Below are 22,596 nucleotides of genomic sequence, written 5' to 3'. Positions count from 1 at the left end.
AACTTGAAATGTCACTTCTCTTCTGTGTTTATCAGCCGAACGCTTCATCATCATCTGAGCTTTCTCTAGAAACAACTTCAACTGAGATAGCATTCTGTCACGTTCCACAAGCATACTCTCCAGATCAAAGTTAGTAGTAGATCCCTGCTCATAGCGAAGAAGAGAAGGGGGATCACGCCCATAAACCACCTTGAAAGGAGTAGTATGAATGGCTGTATGGTAACAGGTATTGTACCAAAATTCAGCCCAACTTAAGAAACGAAACCAAGTCTTAGGATGAGCAGACGAGAAGCACCGCAAATATGTCTCCAAACAGCGATTGAGTACTTCAGTCTGGCCATCCGTTTGAGGGTGAAAAGCCGTACTATACTTCAGTTGCGTGCCCGAGAGTTTAAAACATTCCTTCCAAAATGAACTGAGAAAAACCTTGTCTCGGTGAGACACAATGGAGGAAGGGAACCCATGGAGCTTCACCACTTCAGAAATGAACTTAGACGCCACTTCACTAGCCGTGTACGGGTGTTTGAGACCAAAGAAATGCCCATACTTGGTAACGCGGTCAACAATCACAAAGACCCAACATCCACGACGACTCATGTGCAGGTAGACTAGCCCACTTAACCAGAACCTCCAGATACCCATCACTCGTATAACGCGTCTCCACGATAGACTCCGGAATCAACACAAATTCACCTTGATCCGAAAAAGTCGTTGGCAAAGGAGTGAATTGTTGAGAAGAGCTCACCACTGCTTTAAGTTGAGAAACATGAAAGACAGGGTGAACTCGAGAACCTTCAAGCAGCTTCAAGCGATACGCTACCTTCCCAATACGCTCCAAAATCTCAAATGGTCCATAGAATTTCGCAGATAATTTCTGGCAAATGCGACGAGTCACAGAATGTTGACGGTAAGGACAGAGTTTCAAGAAAACCGAATCACGAACTTGAAATGTCACTTCTCTTCTGTGTTTATCAGCCGAACGCTTCATCATCATCTGAGCTTTCTCTAGAAACAACTTCAACTGAGATAGCATTCTGTCACGTTCCACAAGCATACTCTCCAGATCAAAGTTAGTAGTAGATCCCTGCTCATAGCGAAGAAGAGAAGGGGGATCACGCCCATAAACCACCTTGAAAGGAGTAGTATGAATGGCTGTATGGTAACAGGTATTGTACCAAAATTCAGCCCAACTTAAGAAACGAAACCAAGTCTTAGGATGAGCAGACGAGAAGCACCGCAAATATGTCTCCAAACAGCGATTGAGTACTTCAGTCTGGCCATCCGTTTGAGGGTGAAAAGCCGTACTATACTTCAGTTGCGTGCCCGAGAGTTTAAAACATTCCTTCCAAAATGAACTGAGAAAAACCTTGTCTCGGTCAGACACAATGGAGGAAGGGAACCCATGGAGCTTCACCACTTCAGAAATGAACTTAGACGCCACTTCACTAGCCGTGTACGGGTGTTTGAGACCAAAGAAATGCCCATACTTGGTAAGGCGGTCAATAACCACAAAGATCACACTAACCCCCCCCCCCCCCGAAGCTGGTAAGCCATCAATGAAATCCATGCTGATGTCTTGCCAGACTTGAGAAGGTATAGGTAAAGGTTGCAAAAAACCAGCAGGTGTGAGTGTAGACGTCTTGTGGGTTTGGCAAACCACACACTGAGAAACGTATTCTTGAACTAACAAATGCATGCCTTTCCATTGGAAAGATTGCTGAATACGCTTCAAAGTCTTGAGTACTCCAGAATGTCCTCCAGCCAAACTGTCATGACACTCTTATAGTATCAAGGGAATGAAACGAGATGTGTATGGAATAACCAAACGCTTCTTATACCATAGCTTGCCATCAACGACAGAGTAACCTTTTTTCACAGGTTCTCCGGCTAGAATCCGTTGCTTAAGAGTCCTAATGTCATCCGATAACTCAAGCTCTGCATAGATATCTTGTAGTTGGATGACATGGGGAACAATTAAAGACAACAGAGACGAGTTAGTCTCCACGACAGAGTCCTGCATCTGACGAGAAAGACCATCGGCAGCTTTATTTTCAATGCCAGGTTTGTACACAATATCAAACTGAAATCCCATTAAGCGAGTAAGCCAACGTTGATACTCCATAGAAACTTCACGTTGCTCCAAAAGGAATTTCAAGCTCTTCTGATCAGTGTGTACAACAAAACGATGACCCAGCAAATAGTGTTTCCACTTCAAGATTGCCATGATAATAGCCATCAATTCACGTTCGTAGATCGGTTTCAAACGTTCTCGAGGAGTTAAACTGTGGCTAAAGTAAGCATTAGGACGCTTATTTTGCATAAGCACAGCCCCCAACCCATATCCTGATGCATCCGTCTCCACAATGAAAGGAATAGAGAAGCCAGGAAGTGTTAAAACAGGGGTTGAAGACATCGCCTTCTTAAGTTTATCAAAAGCAGCTTGAGCTTCAGGAGACCAGATAAAGCCATCTTTATGCAACAAATCAGTCAAGGGTTTAGTTATAGTGCCATACCCCAAAACATAATTGCGGTAATAACCGGTCAAGCCCAAAAATCCTCGAAGTTCCTTCACGGTACGCAGAGTAGGCCATTTGAGCATAGCAGCAGTCTTGGTAGGATCAATGGAGACACCATTAGCAGTAATAATGTGCCCCAAGTAATCCACCTGATTCTGAGCAAAGACACACTTCTTCTGATTAGCAAATAACTTCTGCTCCTCCAAGACCTGTAACACCACACGCAAATGCTCCAAATGCTCAGTCTCATTAGCACTGAAGACCAAGATGTCATCAAAGAAGACTAGAACAAAACGTCTCAGGTAAGGGCGAAAGATCTGATTCATGAGGCCTTGAAAAGTAGCCGGAGCATTCATAAGACCAAATGGCATCACAAGAAACTCATAGTGCCCCTCATGAGTACGAAATGCTGTCTTCTCAATGTCACACTTCTTCATGCGAATCTGATGATAACCGGAACGCAAGTCAAGTTTCGAAAACACAGCAGCACCAGCCAATTCATCCAACAGTTGATCAATCATAGGTATAGGATACTTATCAGGTATCGTAGCTCTGTTTAGTGCTCTATAGTCGACGCAAAATCGCCACGAGAAATCCTTTTTGCGCACCAAGAGGACTGGACTAGAGAACGGACTGCAACTGGGGCGAATAATCCCACTCTTCAACATCTCGGAGACCATAACTTCTATCGCTTCTTTACTGGCATGAGGATAACGATACGGACGCACTGATATTGATGTCACTCCCGGAGTTAAATGGATCGAGTGTTCTCTGCCCCTCACCGGTGGTAACTCAGTTGGAATCGCAAAAACAGATGCAAATTGATCCAATATAGTTTGCACCGGAGGAGAAACAGGTATTGGAACATTCTCAGAAGCATTTAACTCTAACACTTCTACCATCTTTGAAACTTGAAGTGCGTTGAGCGCCACGGAACCCTTTTGTAGTGATGGATCCCCACGCAAAGTTAACATATTACCGCCATGCTTGAAAGACATCTCATGTGTTGCCCAATTCATCAGACAGTTCCCTAGTGTTCTGAGCCAAGAAATCCCGAGAATCACATCAACACCACCCAATTCTAAAGCCACGAAATCACCAGTGAACGATCCCTCTTGTAGTGAGAAAGGAACACGAAGACACACCCCCATAGCTTCAACTGTTACTCCAGTTCCCAGCAGAACGTGAAAACGCTTCTCAGTAGACAAAGGAAATCTCCCCCTCTCAACCACATGCGGAGCTACAAAATTATGAGTAGCGCCACTATCGATCATAACCACACATTCACTTGAGCCAAAGATCCCTTTAAGCTTGGTTGTAGTTGGAGTATCAATGCCCAAGAAAGCATTCAACGACCGCTCAATCTGCCTTTGATCAGTCTCAATACCCTCCATACTCACAGCTTCACAGTATTCATCCAAAACCTCCACTTCATAACCGTTAATGACTGTCAAAACCTGCAACTCTTTCTTAAGACACATATGAGGTTTTATATAAGGACCTTTGCACTGGAAACAAACACCATCACGCCTCATCTGATCCAGTTCTGCATCAGTATGACGTACACGAGGACGATCTGTAGCAGCTGTAGTAGAACCCCTCTCTGTTCCGTACGGCGCACGACTCGCATTTGCATTAGAAGAAGACCAAGTCTTGTTAGTGGAAACTTGTGTTGTCCTCTTGTAATTGGAGTCCTGAACCGCTGAACTGATAGACTTACAGAACGCACTACCTTCCATCCCAATCACTGCAGTAATATGATCAGTAAGTCCCTTAGGTTCCTTCATCTTAATCACTTCCTGCATCTCCGGTTTGAGACCATTATAGAACACATCCACCAAATTTCTCTCATCCACTCCTGTAACAATCGAGCGTAGTGCTTCAAACTCATTCACATACTCCATAATAGTTCCTGTTTGTTGCAAAGAGAATAGACGTTTGCCCGGCTCATCTTCCAAACGCTGACGGAAACGCTGCACCAGACGACGCTTAAACTGGAGCCAGTCAGTAAACGGCTCGTTTTCCATCTCTGCGTTGAACCAATCCAGAACTGGTCCTTCCAAACTCATCGAGACAAACTGCAATCTCTCTCTGCCATGAAAATTTCCAATACGAAAGTATCTCTCCACACGCGCCAACCACTCAAATGGATTCATACCAGAAAAAATTGGCATCTCAACTTTCTTCAACAAACTCTCATGATTTTCAAAAACCGAAGGAGGTAGTTGATAACCATGACCCATACCTCCTGGATTTGATGGCGTAGCTCGCGAAGAAGACGAAATATCCTGGATCGGAGGTCCTGGAGTCTCGATCTGCTTCCCTTGAGCTTTCTCTGTTTGTTGATCCAACAACAGCTGAGTCAACCGATCGAAACGCTTATCCAACGAGTCGAAACGAGCTTCATACGTCGAGATACGCATCTCGATCGATTTGAAGTGTTCATCAGTCACCTTCGCTCCGATCTGGAGTTGTTCGCACTCAGAGTGAAGAAACGAGAGCTCGTAGCTCATCATCATCTTCGAATCACCACAATCACCCGAAACCTCATCGCAATCACCAAATGAAGCCATCGCTCTGCTCGATCGTCACAAACGCACCAATTTGATAAGTTCTCACTTATTTTCTCCCTCCTCTTCTCTGTAACTCAAACAATGTAATCACAGAACAATCGTAATCAAAGGAATACTTCAATAGATTCAATCTCGAAATCCAAATACAGAATTACAAATCCAATACTGAGAAAGCTATGATCTCATGACGATCATAGGGAAGGTCTCATGACGACACTTCTCAACAATACTCAGCATAAACAATCCAAATGAGAAACAACATGTATTTATTCAAAAGCGTAAAACAGAAACTGTAACCGCAAAGCCTCTTTCTCCATCCGCGGCTTTGCTTCATTCTTCCTGTCCCAAACCCTCCGAGTCAACTAGAGTCTCTGCCTCTTCTGTTTCCTCCGTTATATTTTGAATATCTCCCGCCACTCTGTTCTTTGTCTTCTCTACACCATTCCTCAACTCCTTCCTGAAATAGATACGCTGCAACGTATCAGTTTATTCAAGCATACGTCTGGTGGAAATGAAATTAATCTTGATTTCACATATGTTTCTCCTACTTGTCAATTTCAGAAACTAATTCCAAGCAAATTTGAATAGTACATACCTGTCACAAAAGCCTGCTACACTTGAAATCTCTTCAAAATTTCTAACAGTTTGGTTTGAACTAGGCCTGGGCACAAAAACCAGATCCGAGGACCCGAACCGGAACCGACCCGAAAAATCAGGGTATCGGGTTTATTCGGTTCTTCAGAAATAACCGTTTGGATCCTAAACTGTTGTATCCGAAGAACCGGTATCCAACCCGACCCGAACCGAAAACCGAATGGGTATCCGAAGATATCCGAAATAAAATATATATTTCAAAATATTATTTATAATTATATGTATAATTATTTTAATTTTAATTATAAATTTAATATATTAGTTATTTTCAATAATTTTGTGTATTTTCGGATAAAATATTGTAGTTTGGATAGAAGTACTTAAACAAAACTGTGTCAAATGAGTATATTTGGTTATTTTTTGGTAAATCTGAGTAGTTTGGATACAAAATACCCGAACCGAATCAGATAATATGGTTATTTTGGATACTATTATCCGAACCCGTTACAGATACATTGGTTATTCGGTTATTTTCAGGTTCTTTTATATCAGAACCGAATCCACCCGAACCCGGAAAGACCCGACTCGAACCCGATCCGAAATTTTATAATACCCGAATGGGTTTTAGTTTTCAAACCCGAAAAAACCGATCCGTATCCGAATGGGTACCCGAACGCCCAGGCCTAGTTTGAACACCTTCTGAAGCACATACCTGAAAAACAAAAAGAATCATAATTAATTAGTACTTCGCCGTATATCTGTATACAATTAGTAGTCCTTGAAACTGTTGGTCGTATTAGCCATCCAACGAATCATTATACTCTGTCATAGTGTCAAAAGACCGTAAGACGTGGTGACAAAGACGACAATTCTAAAACCGGTTCATATTTTTATTCGTTCAAAAAAAAATACATTGGTCACTGTTTCCACCCATCAAAATATAAACAGAATCATAGTCTTTGTCTTAAGATTTCTTTAACCCTTTGGTGTTTTTTTTTCTTTTCTATCCAACACAGATATTTCAGCCACAATTTTTTTTCCATCTTCAATTCATAGTTTTTGCCTTATAGACTTTCTTAAGCCCTAGTTCTCTTATTGGTCTTTAATACTTTTAAGCCTTGTGTTATCGCAAATACATAGTTCTCAGTTCAGAATCTTTGTCTTGACACATCTTTAAGCCATTGCTTGTGTTTTTTATCCCATCAAACAAGTGTTAAGCGATTGCTTGGGGCTTTTTTTCATCTAAGGACTTTTTCAGGGTCTTTTCTCTTAAAACATCTTTAAGCTATTGGTCGCCTTTTCCAGTCCTACAATTCTTATTTAAGCCGTTAATTTAGAATCTCTTTTAGACCATAATCTATCTTAATAATCTTTGCGTTATGAACTTTTAAGCCATTTGTAGTCTCTGTTTAAGACTGATTCCAAAATATGAGTTGGCCACTCTTCCATTGTCTTTGTCTTAAGAATTGGTCATTATTTCCATCTAGCTTATATAGCCTTTGAATACTTTTAAAACCTTGTGTTTGTCAATAAAAAACGTTCTTTGAGTCTGTGTGTTGAAAATCCCTATTAAAAGGTGTTGAGAGTTAAGAAAATTGTTTTTCCATCCACAGCTCAGCCATGAGAGATTTATTTCATTGTAGCTGTGGGTTGTTTTTCCATTTATATTCTCTGTCTTGAGACATTTAAAAGATTTTAACCAAAACCAAAACCGACCCATAGTCTTTTTCAAAAGATTTTAGTACTGTCAAGAATCTTTGCCTTGTGACTTTTTAAGACGTTGGTCTTTCATCAGTACAAAAAGTCAGTGTTTTTTCTACCATCCACCAAGTTTATAGTAGACTTTCTAAACATAAGACATGTCGAAGATAAGAATCTTTTCTCTAAGCATTGGTATTTTTTTCTGTACTGCAAATCGTTAGTTGTTTTTACCATCCAACAAGTCTAAACTGAGCTGTGGGATATTTCTAACCGTAGGTTATCTTTGTCTAGAGATATTCCAAAGTCATGGCAGATTTTTGCATGTTTGAGATCTGTCTTTGTCTACTTTAAGTCCTTGTGGGTTATTAAACAGAAATAGGTCTTTAAGCATTTTGGGTCCATATATAGTCTTTGTTTTAAACTTTTTTCAAACTGTTATGTCGTTATTTTAATCCAACAAATATTATCTCAGCCATTTGTCCGTTTTCATTTAAGGACTTTTTTCTAAGCTGTTTGTCACTGTCTCCATTCATCATGTCTACAAACCAGCCGGTATTGTCTGTCTTATACTTTTAAGCCTTGTGGTTATCGCAAAGAGAATTCATAGTTCAGACTTTTTTGTGTTAGGACATCTCTTAAGTTGTTGGTCGTTTTTCTTACCATCCAACAAGTCTAATTTAAGCCATCAGTCATTTTTATCCACTTAAGGACTTTTCAGAGACTGTCTTGAGACATCTTTAAGCCGTTGGTTGCTTTTTTCCCCATCCAACAAACCTTATTTAAGCAGTTAAATAAGAATCTCTTGATCTTTGTTAAGATTCTTTGCATTGTGATCTTTTATCCGTTGGTAGTCTTTGTCAAAAGACTTCCCTAATCTGTGGGACTTTCCAAATCCGTGAGTTGTTTTTGTACGTATCAGCTATGCCTTTTTTTTTTTTGAAACACCTATCAGCTATGCCTTAAAGACTGATTTCAGACATGGTCTTTGTCCTAAGAGCTTTTTCATAGTTTGTCTTAAGCTGTCGGTCGTTTGTTTTTCCCATCCAACAAAACGTGGAACCAAGCCATTGTCTTTGTCCAGTGACTTTTCTAATCTGTGGGTTGTTTCTCTAACCCATAAAAAGTCTACCAACTCATAGTCTTTCTCTCGAGACTTTTTCCAACCTTATTTCGATTTAGTCTCTATGTTGAGACTGATTTCAGAAAGTTCTTCATTCTTCCATTGTCTTTGTATTACGATTTGGTTATTATCTCCATCCAACTCATTGTCTTTGTAGCCTTGTGGTTATCCGAGCAGAAAACAGTTTGTTTACTAAAGCCATGTGGTTACATAAGAACCTGTTGTCGATTCATATTTTCAAGAAGCTTTGCCCTGTGAATTTTGTTAAAGCCGTTGGTCTCTTATCAACACAGAAAGTCTTTAGTTGTTTTCAACCATCCAACAAGTCTATGGCATAGACTTTTCCAAGAGGCTTCTAAGCCGTGTGGTTAATAAGAATCTGTGTTTGATTCATAATCTTTGTCAGGAATCTTCAGGCAGTTCATTTCTTTAGCCGTCGTTAGTTGTTCTTACAATCCAACAACTCTAAATTGTTGACAAGCTGTGGGACATTTCTAAGCAGTGAGTTGTCTTTGTTCATGTAGTCTGTCTTATGACTCTTTTAAAGCTGTTCGTCATTTTCTATCCACCAAATTTACAAACCAACTCATAGTATTTGTCTTGAGAGCTTTTTCAGACTTTGTGTCAAGTCGTTGGTCGGTTTTTTTTTCACTCCAACAAATCTCATCCAACTCTAGTCTTTCTATAGTTTTTAAGCCTCGTGGTTCATAGTCTTTGTTTCAAGATTCCATCAAGCTGTTGGTCGTTTTTTATATATATATTTTCCATCCAACAAGTGTTATCTTTTCCATGTAGGGACTTTTTTTTGTCTGAGCCGCTGCTCATTTTTTCCACCCAGCATATTCCACCAATGAACCTTTTATAAGCAACCCCATATTGTCTTTGTGTAAAAGACTTTTGTTTCAGACTTTTGTCTTAAAATTATTTCAGATGTGGGTCGTTTTTCTTTCCATCCAACAAACCGTAAACCAACCCCTTCCAACTCATAATCTTTGTCTACTTTTAAACCTTGCGGTTCAGATCAGAGTCTGTTTCTCAAAACATCTTTAAGCTGTTGGTCGTTATTTCCAATCCAACAAGTCTTATTTAAGCCATTAGGCGTTTTTCCATCTAGGACTTTTTTTTCCAAACCGTGGGTCATTTTCCATAGAGTCTTTGTCTTGAGACTATGTCAACCAATAGATTCTGGTTTGTGAGTCTTATACTAACTCCATCGCCATAAAATTCTTCTTTAATAATGTATTACCAGCCAAAAGATTCTTTAAGGGACAATGTACCCAAATAAAAATCGGACACAACACTATTTATTAGATTAGTGCTTGCCTACGATCTTTTGGATTTCAAAATGCTATGACATCCATCAGAAATTCCATCCTCAAAAAGGCAGAAAATTTAGAAACAAAAACAAACTTGCCTTTTATAATTTTATAGACAGAGAGAAATTACCTTAGTGATGATGGTTTCATGCAGAATAAGCTTCCAGAGGTATGTAAAGAAGTAACTCTGGCAGGAAAAAAGGCAGGTGGGTTTCCTCCTCCAAGCGATACTATCATCTGTTCAAATAAAAAAAAAACCATGTTCATACACTAAACCACGCTGACTTGTGTGAGATTTTTACAAGAGAATGAATTTGACAAAATGCACATTCCTATAGCCAAACCTACACTAAAAGGACGCTGCATCCATTTGGGATCCTGAAATCTATGATTTAAACACAAATTTACGCACGTGCAGATCATTTTACAGATAATAGAAACGGACAGTGAATGTAATGTAGCAACGATGACTCCACAACGCTTAGTTTCAAAACGAAAACGGGAAAAGAACCCTAAAATCAAGATCACAATTTGTAAACTGAAAACACCAAAACGAATTCGCGAAACATATGAAGGATTAAGACGAATGTTACAAAACCCTAATTAACATATACAGAGATATACCTCGACGAAGAGTGAGAGAAACCCAAACAATCACATCGGATTTCAGACGGGATCAACCTTCAAAAATAAAATCAGAAATCAAGATCTCTTCAAGAAGAAAAGATTGAACAATTCAGGAAAAAAATCGCGATCAAATAGTGTACTCTAAGCTTTAAATTCCTCAAACAGATTCACGATTTAAGTATAACGAAACCTTACTAATCTAAGATTGCAATCGGATTTTCCGATTTTTCAAATCTTCGAAGAGTCGATCAATAGAATTCTTACCAGAAAATATATATGTAAACAATGTGGAAATAAATTGACAAATACACAGACTTTTAAAGACGCGTTTTCTAACGGTTATATTTTAAAAAGTAGAGTCAATTGATTTTGAATAAAACCAGTCCTGCATTTTCACCTAAAAACTGGTTCGACTTATTTCCAATTGTACCAGTTCTGTGTTTACTAACGGTTATATTTTTGCCACTTAAACCAAACTGGTCTTGTGATTTGTTAATAGGATATTGTTTGCTAGTTTTTAGTTTCTGTTTTTTTTTAAAATCACTTTTTAGCTAATCTAGGGAAACTGTTTTTTTTATACAAACTGTTATTTTCTAAAGAAAAGCCAAAACCACTTTGGTCAAGTTTCTTGGCAACAACACATTAGTTTTTCATTTTTTTTCATTGTAAAAAAAAAATATTTTTATTTCCTTAATCAGCATTTAACAAAATGAAATTTATATATAAGAACAAAGTTGTCGTACATGTAAATTAAAAGAAGTAAAAAAAATATATTAAAAGGAACTTTTTATTTTAAAATTACTATTTTAATTATAAGTTCTAGACATTATTTATACATAAAATAAATAACCATAGAAATATATGTAAAATTATTTTTGAAAAAAATCAATTGTATGATATTAATTCCTTATTTATAATACTTTATTCTTCTTTTCAAATTCATGTTTTGTTAATAGTCTATTGGTATTATTTTATTAAAACTTGTGATATATTCTTTTAGAAACTTTAAGTTTGTTTTAAAAAAACAGAAATTAAGTAATAAATGTTTTTAAATAACATAAAAGACTAAAATAAATCAGTAATCAATTTTAAAAAGAAAAAAATCTATAGAAAAAATTCAGAAATCTACTTTTGGTTTTAATAAATGTAGACTTTTGTTATTAATTTTTTTTTCAACTTCTTTCTTTCTCGTCTAAAAAAACTTCTATTCAATATTATCTATCAAAGACAATAAACATAATAGTTGACATAATACATCGCATCAAGAAAGCCAAAACAAACTCTTGAGAAACAATCTACCCTACCGAAAATATGATTTCACAATTACAGTTAGAAATCAATAATGAAATCTATACTGAAGTCGGTTGGATATGATTATACATTGATATCAAAATGATTTTGTTTTGCGCTTTTCAACAACTTTTATTTCAACTTCAAAAAAATAATTAACAAATAAATTAAAATTATAAACTGAAAAATCATCATTCAATTTTTTTCTTAGAACTAAACTAATGTAAAATCAAAAACCAAAAAACAAATTTTATTAATCTTTTTAACAAAAATCAAAAACTAAAAACACCATTCGTGGTTTTTCAAAAACTAAATCTAAGGCATATTCAGAAACAAAAAATTTAAAACCAAAATCTAAAAACTAAAAACAAAAGCCAAAAACAAAAAAATAAAATCTAAAACTCATCCAGACAATCAATATTAATGGTAAATGTTTTTTTAATTAATTCAGTGGTATATATTTTAATATAACCGTTAGTACACACAGAAGTGGTTCATATTTTTAAATCAATATTTTAATATCGACCAGGATATTGAATCACTAGGTTAACCTCGTACGAATTGTGGGTCACTAGTTAATTAATTTTAGTATATAATTATATATATGTTAAAAAAAAATATACTAAATCATGTTTTAAAAATATATCAGAGTTTTAAAATCTATTTTATTTATTTTGTTTATTCAAATCAAAGTTACAAAAAAGATAATTTAACATTTTTTGTAACAAGTTGAAGTTATGACATATAAGATTAAAAATACAATAAGTTAAAATTAATAAATCTGTACATATCTAATGAAAACATTGAAATTAACTTATAAGTTTAAATGACTATTTAAATCAAACTAGATTACATATTGATTACCTATCAGTTTAACCGGTTAACTTTGTCTTTTAGAATATTTCCGGGTTTTATAAAGTATTTAAATAACATGTAACTCTTAAAATTCAAACCCAATTACATATCGCATCATCGACCAGTTCGACCGCGGATCTGGATTTAACCGAATTTTAAAACGCTGATTTAAATACACAATTTTTTAAAATAGATAAAATTCGTACAAATTAACAAAATATTTGTAACCTTATCAATAGAACTTTTCATCACAAAATTTCTACGCTTTTAGAATCTTTTTAGATAATAATGATTATCAAATTAATAAAATTTGATTTAAATTTATGAATTATTATATATTAACTAATTTGATCTAATTGTTTATTAAAAGTAATAAAGATTTTAAATGGTCTAAGTGAATGCAAAAAATTCATTTCACAAATAATATTATAAATACTTTTAAATTCTTTACCAACTTCTTTGATTTTTATTATCATAAAAATTAATCTTAAAATATAGATACTTCATTCTATCTTATGTGAAATGTATATTAAAATAGAATTAGTTTAATATTACTAAACCAAATATAATATAAACATTTACATATATATATAATATTAAATAAAATATAAATTTAACTATAATATTATCATTAAAAAATTTAAATTATTTTCAAGATAATGATAAATTATTATCTAAATCACTAAAATTATTTATTAAAATTAATAATTAAGTACAAAATATGACTTAACCTAAAATTAAGGAGAACAAGACAAATCAATTATCATCTAAATCACTAAAATTATTTGTTAAGATTAATAATTGTATATAAAATATGAATAAATCTAAAATTAAAGGAAACATGAAAAGTTAGTGAATTTAGTTCTCAAATAACAGTATAGATAAACCAAATATAATATATATATATATATTACTAAAGTAAGTAAAATATAAATTTAACTATGATATTATCATTACAAATTTTAAATTATTTTCAAGATAATGATAAATTATTATGAAAAATTCTAAAATTATCTATTAAAATTAATAACTAAATATAAAATATGAGTAAACCTAAAATTAGGAGAAACATGATAGTGTGTGGCAAAACATTGTAGATCTTTAATTTTAATATTTACGAAATAGATTTTTCATCGGGCTGTGGATTACCATTCAAAACTTATCTTTAATTTTAATATATACGAAATTGAATTTTTATCTGGCTGTTTTATTGTATCCTACGGTTAATAATCACTTTAGTAGGATGATCCGCGTGGCACTCGATAACTACCCATTCGTATAAAGAGAAGGAAGACTTGTTCTGATGTAGTCAGGTCTACTGATTCCGTATAAATTGCTGCTAAAGATATTTGCTTTCTGGCTATTGTTGTTATCTAAACTTTCTTGTCGTTTTAGCTTTCCTCTTTTCAAGCAACAAGTAAATCTTCTATCTCTCTCTTTCTTACCTCATCGTTTGTCTTTGATCTGTTGATTAGTTCTAGTTCTGTTCTGTCTTTGAGTTTTAGTTCCTCTCTCTGCAAGCAAGTAATATTCTGTTGAAAACCTGATCATCTTACTGTGTAAACTTGTCTTTGTTTTTTTTATTCTTGTCAAGATCAGAACTTTACTAGGTCATCAACCCTTTAAGCGATCAACAATTATTTATTTGTATTTTTGTTTTGTTTTGCAGGAAGGGTATATGAGTTTGTTGAAGATGGGTGGAGATTTGATGGAAGATGATTGGGAATTTGCTTCTTCCTCAAACCCTACTCGAACCCTAGTTCTTGTGGGCCGTACTGGAAACGGAAAGAGTGCAACAGGGAACAGCATCCTTGGGACAAAAGCCTTTAGGTCGAGAGTTAGTACTCTAGGAGTGACAACCACATGCGAGTCACATAGAGTTACTCAAGATGATGGCCAGGTCATCAATGTCGTTGATACTCCTGGTAACCCTAATTGTTACTCCTTTTAAGTCAAGTCGTGTTTACAGTTTGAATCTGCTATGTGAGGCTTATCTTAACATCTTTTTGCAGGTCTGTTTGATGTGTCGATGGCAGCTGCTTTTATCTGTAAAGAAATTGTGAGATGCATGACTTTGGCTGAAGATGGGATCCATGCTGTTCTGTTGGTGTTCTCTGTGAGGGGTCGGCTTTCCGAGGAGGAGAAATCTGCTCTCTATCACTTGCAAACTCTGTTTGGTAGTAAAATCGCTGATTATATGATCATTGTGTTCACTGGTGGTGATGAGCTGGAAGAGAATGAAGAGACGTTGGAGGAGTATTTGGCTCAGGCTTGCCCTGAGTTTCTGAAAGTCAGTGTCTTTGTCCCTCATTCAAAAAGGAATTATCAGCTTACTTTGAATTGTGTGGTTTGCAGGAGATGCTTGAGCTATGTGACAATCGAATGGTACTGTTTGATAACAAGACTAAGGATAAGCGCAAGAAAGCTGCGCAAGTTCAGAAGCTCCTCTCACATGTTGATTCCATCTCCAGAAAGAACAATGGAAAACCGTTTACAGATGAATTGTTCCATGAACTTCAGGTGAAACCGTTGATTATAATGTTTAATCTATTTTGAAGCACATAATACTTATTATCATTGCTTTCTCAGGAAGAAGCTATCAAGCTACGTGACCAGAAGAAGGAGGTTGAATCGCTCAAGGGTTATTCAAAGGATGAGATATCTGAGCTCAAGAAGCAAATAGAGATATCATATGACCGACAGCTTAATCGTATCACAGATATGGTAATTCTATTTATCAGTCTTTAAATACAGTGTTAATCTATGATCCCCATAACATAACCATATAAATTGTTGAACTTGCAAAATGTCTTGCATGATTCCTTAACCATATGGTCCTGAGCTAGAAAGCTATGTTCCTTAACACCAGTTCTCTGTTTTGTTTTTGTTGTTGTTGTCCAGGTGGAGACAAAGCTGAGAGAAACGGCAAAGAGGCTGGAGAAGCAGCTAGGTGAAGAACAAGCAGCAAGACTTGAAGCGGAGAAGAGGGCAAATGAAGCTCAGAAACGGTCGAGCGATGAGATAAAGAAGCTGAGAGAGAATCTGGAGAAAGCAGAGAAAGAAACAAAGGAACTCCAGAAAAAACTTGGAAAGTGCATCAATCTGTGATTGACATATCTCTGCTTCACTTATTTATGGTTTTTTCTATAATGAAAGACTTAGTGTGTTGTAACTAAAGACGCATTTGCATGTGAATCTGTCATGCTGGACGAATTTGAGTTTGAGATTGGTTTTTATTTGCCTTGGGTCTTTTCCAGTTTTGGCATGGCGATAGGTTAGCCTAAGATCATTCTAAACATTTAAAAAAAAAACTGTTGTGGTAAATGGAACTAAGCTAGCGACACAGTTAAAGTCTAGTGCTTAACTTGGAATCTTCATCGTACTTTGAAAAAAAAAGGATACAAATTATCTTTATTTTAAACAACATAACAAGAACGCAGCGTCTATTCAAATCTCAACTCACACGGCGAGCTTTGTCTTCCTGTCCCAACCCAAGAGACTTCTGTGCATTTGCAATGCCTTCAGGATCTGCACACCAGTAAAAAACAAGGTTCGTTGATCACTAGTTCTTCTATCTATCGCATGAAAAAGAAAACACTTTGACTAAAAAAGTCTCACCAAAGAACTGAGTGAAAATGCGGGTGAAGAAGCTCAAGTTGCGAGAGACATTGTAAGCCATGGTAGGAGGAAGAGGCTTCACCAAAGTGTCTACAGTGAACACTCTTTGCAGGAACTGCGTAATAAAAGACTTAATCAGATTTTTACAAGCAACCTAAATGCTATTCTCAACAATATTAAAAGAGGTATCTTTTTGAAGAGAGAGACCTGATAGTTTCGATTGAAGCTGTATCGAAGCTGAGGATCGATTTCAAGGGAATCATCGTCATCGGCGAGACTACCCTTATCGGTTCCACGGCTAGGGACGTGCATCTTCGACATACCGTCAGACTCCTTGGTGACCTTGAGCTTTGCGCCGCTGAATTTATCGGAGTCATCGTCGTCGCCTCTCCAGGGGGCTTTGGATAAGAGCTCTTTCTTCTTCGCCATTGCTGTCTGTCTTCGGCCAAATCCTGAGTTGGTGAATTTTAATGATGTTCCTTGGTGAGATAAGGGTTCGGGAGATATTGTTTGGTTGCGGAGCTTCGCTTATTACCCGATTGGGATATGAATTGTCCCAAACATTGAAGGGAAAATTGCCAAAGCAAATCCCAAACTTACACAAAATGACTAAATAATCCTTTTTAAGTTTTAACTTCAAAATTTGTGTCCATTTCAAATTTTTATTTATCAAAGTCATTTTAAATACGTACATAACTAACATTTTTGATAGTTAACATTTTCTATATCTAAGAAAAATCAAATTATTTTTGCTTAATAATTTCTTTTTTTTTAAATATGTATTTTTATATTTTAGTTTACATTTTTCTTCGTTATATAGTGTATGGATTTAACAAAACATTCATTATAAAGACGAAGATGATTTAGATTCGTTTGATGTGTTCTTCGTGCGAACGCCGAAACCAGTGGAAGCGGTCAAAAACCACGGCAAAACACATCAAAGTTCAACATTGATAAAACAACGCTAGCCTGTTTTTTTTTTACCATTTCGACTGTTTGTGAGGAACAGAAAAACGCTTAATACTCCAGCGACAATCGCTACTTGTATTTTTACTTCTGGCAATTTACTAGCGGTCATTTTATTTTTTTATGGTGTTAAATTTGCTTCCTTTGCAGTGTATTTTCTTTGTTGCTGCTGCTAGTTGGGCGTTCACTAGAAGAACATGACTGTTGTCAAACCAACAACTAAACAATCTAAGACTGATTGCATATGCAATATATAATATCAAACTTATATCTGCAAAGACAAAACCAAAGTCATTACAAAATCTAAAATTAAGATTGTCATTGATGTTTGTGGAACAACCTTACAGGCATCTCACAAAATGGAGTTTTGTTGGACTAATAATCTTGGCACTAGATGATAATTCGCGTTCTGTGTAGAGTAAATTTTTTTAAATACATTGTATTTAAATACTATAAATAATAAACATTTTGTTATCAATAACTTTTTTTTACATTTGATTAAAGGTGGACATTCAAGTACCATTTCATTCATTCGGTTGGATTTGAATCGTTGCAGGTTTGGTTCTGTTTGGATTTTTGTGGATTTGATTCGAGTTTGAGTTCAGATAACTTTTTTAAAAAAAAACCAAAGTTTATATATAGTTTAAGTTTTTCAAACTATAAATATAAAAATAATATATAACATATAAATTTGAATAATTAATGCCAAAAAACCTAAACTTAACATAAAAATTGGTTTAACTTAAATATTTGGATAAAAAATCAATAGCTATTTTAAGTATTTTAGGTATTTTAAGTATCGTTTAGCTATTTTAAACATGTACTTATAACTATATGTATATATTTCCAAGTATTTTGGACAACTTAGAATCATCTTATATTTTTGTATTTTCTTTTATATATTACTAGATATGGACCCGTGCGTTGCACGGATTTTGATTAATATTTTAATTCATTATATGATTTTTTATATACTGTGTGAAAATTATTCAAGGTATAATAATTAATTTTTTATATAAATTTTGGTTAGTACTCATATTTTAACAATCATGGCGCATAAGTGAAGTCACTTATTAGCAACTTTATACATAAAGTTAGAAAAAGAGCTATTCCCGAAAAATTCAAATCTAACTCAACATAAAGAAATATGAAATAAAACAAAATATAAAGAATTTAACAGTTGAATCAAGCCAATTGAGTTTATGATAACGTCATACACTTTCTTAAGCTTTTAATTTAATGCATGTTTGTATTAGTTTTCTATATTATTATTCTTGTTCAAACATATTATAATGCTTTCATGTCAATTTAGTAATGTTTTGTGTTGTCATCGTAGGATCTCGAACTTTTTTGTGCAATCGTTAGCATTTATATATTTTTGTTTGTATGGTTTATTCATCTTTAAAATATCTTCAGTTCTCATTAGCTCTATATATTTCTCTATCTTTTCTCATAAAATAAATTCTATTATAAATGTGAATCTCTCCATTTCTATTGTATGATTCTGCAATATAAACAAAAAATACTATATCTCTATATTTTTCTCTAAAAATAAAAGAACTCTATTGCATAATCACAAATTGAAGCAAATCCATCTCTATAATATAATTTCTCTATTTTATAAAGAGAATATAGATACAAATATATAGGTGAATTGATAATATTTGATGTTTAATAGATAACATTATGGATCAACATTTTTATCATGCAATTAGAGGTAATGAAACTATTAATACTTTATGCAGTTTGATACTGCTTTGATTCTTGTGATATGTGTGTGCTAAAGACCATGTTTCTCAATCTTAATTGTGTGAATAACTGGTTATGAAAATAATGTGTAGTACATGTCGTACCACAATTTGATACTCCAATTCGCTTTCTCTGAAACTCAAAATCTGGACCACATAGTGTAAAAACATTAATCCTTAGTCAAACATGAACTATGGGACTTCCGTAGAAAATTAGCTAATCATAGGAAATAATAAGGTCAAACATCGACGACTATGCTGATCCGAGATCCCCGGATACTGAGACGGTGCCTCCTTGGATACCCCGAATCCCTGTCTGCCAAATTGATGCCTCATGGATCAAAAATGGCAGGGTCAGTGGCTTAGGCTGGTGTTTTAAGGATGGATTGGACAGAGAACATCTTGGGTTACGTGCTTGTCATAGGAGTCTTTCGGCTCTCCATGCGGAGATGGAAGGATTACTATGGGCGGCCACCTGCCTGCGAGACATGAGGATGAGATCCGTACGGTTTGAAACGGATTGTAGGGACCTCGTGGAGATGATGGCCAACCCGTCGGACTGGCCAGCCTTCGCGACTGACATAGAGGAATTCCAAAAGCTCCAGGGAGACTTTGAGGATGTGAGTATCTCTCATATTCCGAGAAGCCGGAACGAGCGAGCGGATGCCCTAGCCAAGAGTGCACGGTCCAGAGGATACCTCTTTTCCCACATAGATCAGACCCAGACAGATGGAGATACTCCTAGGAGGATCGGCTCGTCTGCTCTCCAATTGATCTAGGCTTAGTTGGGTTGATGACAAAAAAAAAAAATAAGATTATTTTTACAACTCTCTTTTGCTTAGAATTTTAATAAGGAAAACTACTTAGATTTATTATAAAATAATCAGTTGTATTCTCAGGTTTTTATAATCCATTTAAAAAAATACTATTTTCTTTCACAATTTTGTATTGTCCTGATTTTAGGAAAGGAAAATTAGAATTTATTTAAAAGAAAATTTATGCTCATACAGCTTATACAATTTTATTTTTTTATTATTTAAAAAAAGAAACTTACTATTAAATAATTATTAGTATAGAATTCTTTTTAGTATAGAAAAGTAAGAATTTTTTTGTACAACTCTCTTTTGCTTAGAATTTTAATAAGTGGAAAATATTTAGATTCTTTTTTAAAAAAAATTATATAATCTTTTGTATTCTCAGGTTTTAATGATTCAGTTAGAAAAAAAATTAAACTACTATTTCTTTCATAATTCTATTTTTCATGATTTAATAAAAAAAGAAAACTTAGAATTATTGAAAAGGAAAATTATTTTCATATAGCTTATACAATTTTAGTTTTTATTATTTAAAAAAGGAAGCGTACTATTAAATAATTATTAGTATAATTTTTTTTTCGTTAAGAATATTTTGTATAAAACTTAAAAAGGAAAAATACTACTCCCTCCGTTTCAAATTATAAGTCGTTCTAGAGCAAATTTTTTGTTTCAAAATAAGTGTCGTTTTCGGTTTTCAATGCAAAATTTATTGAAAACATTCTCTATTCTATTTTTATATTGGTTGATGTGTATTGGTAATAGTATTTTTATTTTGGAAATATGTAAAATTAAATGTTTTCTTAATCTGTGTGCAAAGACTTAGAACGACAAATAATATGAAACGGAGGGAGTATTAAATAACTATTATAATTATAATTTTTTTTTAAAAGAGAAAATTATTTTCGTATAACTTTTACAATTTTCTATTTCTTGGACATAAAAAGGAAAATAATATTAAATAATTGTTTGCACGAAATTGTTTTTTGTTTACAATATTTTGTTTAAACTTAAAAAGGAAAAATACTATTAATTAACTATTTATATAAAAATTATTATTAAACACATGTCACAATTTTAAAGTTATAATTGCCATGTGTCGCGATCGTGTTAATTAGTAACTTTGAACAACCAAGCTTTATATAATAAGATATTTAAAATAATGAATATATTTAAGTATATAAATCTGTTTCGGATATATTTGTATACCCGAAATATTACGGTTCGGATTATGTTCGGTTCTAATTCTCTAGATACCAAAATTTTCAACTCATTCGGATATGTAACCAATTTTGGTTAAAGTTCAGTACTATTCTTTTGATAGGGTTTGGTTTGTTTTTTGGATTTGAATTTTTTTTCCAACCTTATATTTTTATTGTAACAAAATGTTTTTTAAAAAATGATGATGGTTCATATTGAATTTAGGTATGCAACAATTTTTAAACCAAAGCATATTTCATTATGTACGCGGTCCATTTAGTTAATCATTAAAAACTTTTATAGACCCATTTAAGGAAAACAATTGGCTGAACTTAAGAAACATTATCATTTCTGAACTTAAGAAACATTATCATTTCAGATTGTCAATCAACACTTTCATATATTTTTGTCGGTATTGTGACGAACAGAAATGGGGATTAAGGTTAGGAAAATAAATTTGTTGTGTAATCCATATTCTCGTTAGGTGATTTCAATAATTTCTAAATAATCTTCTTTTTATTGATCTCATGTAAGATCTTCGAACTATATTAATTAATAAAACCTTACACTTGCTAGAATAATAAATTTTTCTCAATTAATATATAGGAGATTAGAGTAATCACACAAATCAAAATAATAACTCTTGTTTATTTACAATATTTTTATGGTAAATAAATCAAAATAATCATTTTATTTTATTGTGTATGGTATATAATTAAATTTCAATGATATTGAATAAAAATATATTATATATTTAATATAAATATTTATTAATGAGACTTCCTACTCATATGGTTTATTAACATTTTTATATTTGATGTAACAAAAAATTTAAACCATTTATCCCAAATATTTCGATGTTATATTTTTCGATGCAAATTTAAAAATTAAAATATCAAGGTATTAGTAATTTTTCAATGCAAATTTCAGATTATGTATTTTAAATGGTACATAGATTAATTAAACGATATTAATATATATATTCTATTAAATAAAATTCATATAAATACGATTTTATGATCATTTGTATCTTGTTAAAACAATTAAGCCATTGATCACAAAATTTTTAAAGTGGGATTTTGAACATTTTTGTAATTTATAGTCATTTAAAAATCATAATATAACTTATAAGAAAAAATCTAAAATTTTTATTATATGGTTAATGTAACTGTTTAATTTATTTTAATAATATAAAACTAAACAAAAATGAGAAAGGATACAAAAATTGTTATAAATATTTATTATTCATAATAACTAATTGTCATATATGTTAATCATATTCGGTAATACCGTAGCTTTTATTTAAAGAAAGAAATACATGATTCTTATATTTCAGGTTAATATAAAGTTCCTTAGCAATTAAATTTTGGACCTACAAATTATTCAATTGATTCTTATGCTGTCATGTAATTCAAATTGATATCCTAATTAAAGACATATCATTAAGTCTCTTTTGTAATTAGTACAAAATATAGATTGCAAATTTTAAATGATTCTTGATTAATTTATAGGGGATATTAATATTGATAATCTCATCTTCGTAACATAAAATCGCTAATCAGAGTATTTTCTGGGTAATATTTGATATGAATAACGGATTCAAAATATAATTTTGAGAAGTAATTAAGTTAAAATAATTAGATTTTCTGGTCTAGAAGAG

The 22,596-nt window shown here is 33.6% G+C and overlaps 2 protein-coding genes across 3 annotated transcripts; one reads left to right on the top strand and one right to left on the bottom strand.

The window, feature by feature from the left end:
- The first annotated feature begins 13,861 nt into the window (after positions 1-13,861).
- On the top strand, positions 13,862-15,830 carry LOC108812523 (immune-associated nucleotide-binding protein 9). Of its 2 annotated transcripts, none has more exons than XM_018584806.2 (6): positions 13,862-14,009; positions 14,262-14,517; positions 14,605-14,882; positions 14,948-15,112; positions 15,182-15,316; positions 15,494-15,830. In XM_018584806.2, the coding sequence occupies exons 2-6, from the start codon at positions 14,271-14,273 to the stop codon at positions 15,698-15,700; spliced, it is 1,032 nt and encodes a 343-aa protein (XP_018440308.1). In that variant the 5' UTR covers positions 13,862-14,009; positions 14,262-14,270; the 3' UTR covers positions 15,701-15,830. The 2 variants fall into 2 exon arrangements, with proteins under 2 accessions (XP_018440308.1, XP_018440315.1); XM_018584813.2 differs by having other exon boundaries at positions 13,972-14,116.
- A 114-nt stretch (positions 15,831-15,944) lies between these two features.
- On the bottom strand, positions 15,945-16,707 carry LOC108812542 (uncharacterized). The gene is made up of 3 exons (XM_018584833.2): positions 16,418-16,707; positions 16,211-16,325; positions 15,945-16,120 (listed from the first exon to the last, which is right to left on the bottom strand). The coding sequence occupies exons 1-3, from the start codon at positions 16,637-16,639 to the stop codon at positions 16,047-16,049; spliced, it is 411 nt and encodes a 136-aa protein (XP_018440335.1). The 5' UTR covers positions 16,640-16,707; the 3' UTR covers positions 15,945-16,046.
- Between the last annotated feature and the right edge of the window lie 5,889 nt (positions 16,708-22,596).

The sequence above is a fragment of the Raphanus sativus genome, chromosome 1 (genome assembly GCF_000801105.2).
Source record: "Raphanus sativus cultivar WK10039 chromosome 1, ASM80110v3, whole genome shotgun sequence".
In the NCBI taxonomy this organism is placed as follows: domain Eukaryota; kingdom Viridiplantae; phylum Streptophyta; class Magnoliopsida; order Brassicales; family Brassicaceae; genus Raphanus; species Raphanus sativus.
Note: the sequence above shows the minus strand (reverse complement) of the source record. Positions and strands in the feature narration are given on the sequence as shown.

Excerpts from the sequence above, each read along its gene's own strand:
- LOC108812523 (XM_018584806.2), top strand. The coding sequence starts at position 14,271 with ATGAGTTTGTTGAAGATGGGTGGAGATTTGATGGAAGATGATTGGGAA. Across the intron at positions 14,883-14,947 it reads CTTGCCCTGAGTTTCTGAAA|GAGATGCTTGAGCTATGTGA; the intron begins GTCAGTGTCTTT and ends TGTGGTTTGCAG. Across the intron at positions 15,317-15,493 it reads TTAATCGTATCACAGATATG|GTGGAGACAAAGCTGAGAGA; the intron begins GTAATTCTATTT and ends GTTGTTGTCCAG.
- LOC108812542 (XM_018584833.2), bottom strand. The coding sequence starts at position 16,639 with ATGGCGAAGAAGAAAGAGCTCTTATCCAAAGCCCCCTGGAGAGGCGAC. Across the intron at positions 16,326-16,417 it reads GCTTCAATCGAAACTATCAG|TTCCTGCAAAGAGTGTTCAC; the intron begins GTCTCTCTCTTC and ends TTTATTACGCAG. Across the intron at positions 16,121-16,210 it reads CATTTTCACTCAGTTCTTTG|ATCCTGAAGGCATTGCAAAT; the intron begins GTGAGACTTTTT and ends ACTGGTGTGCAG.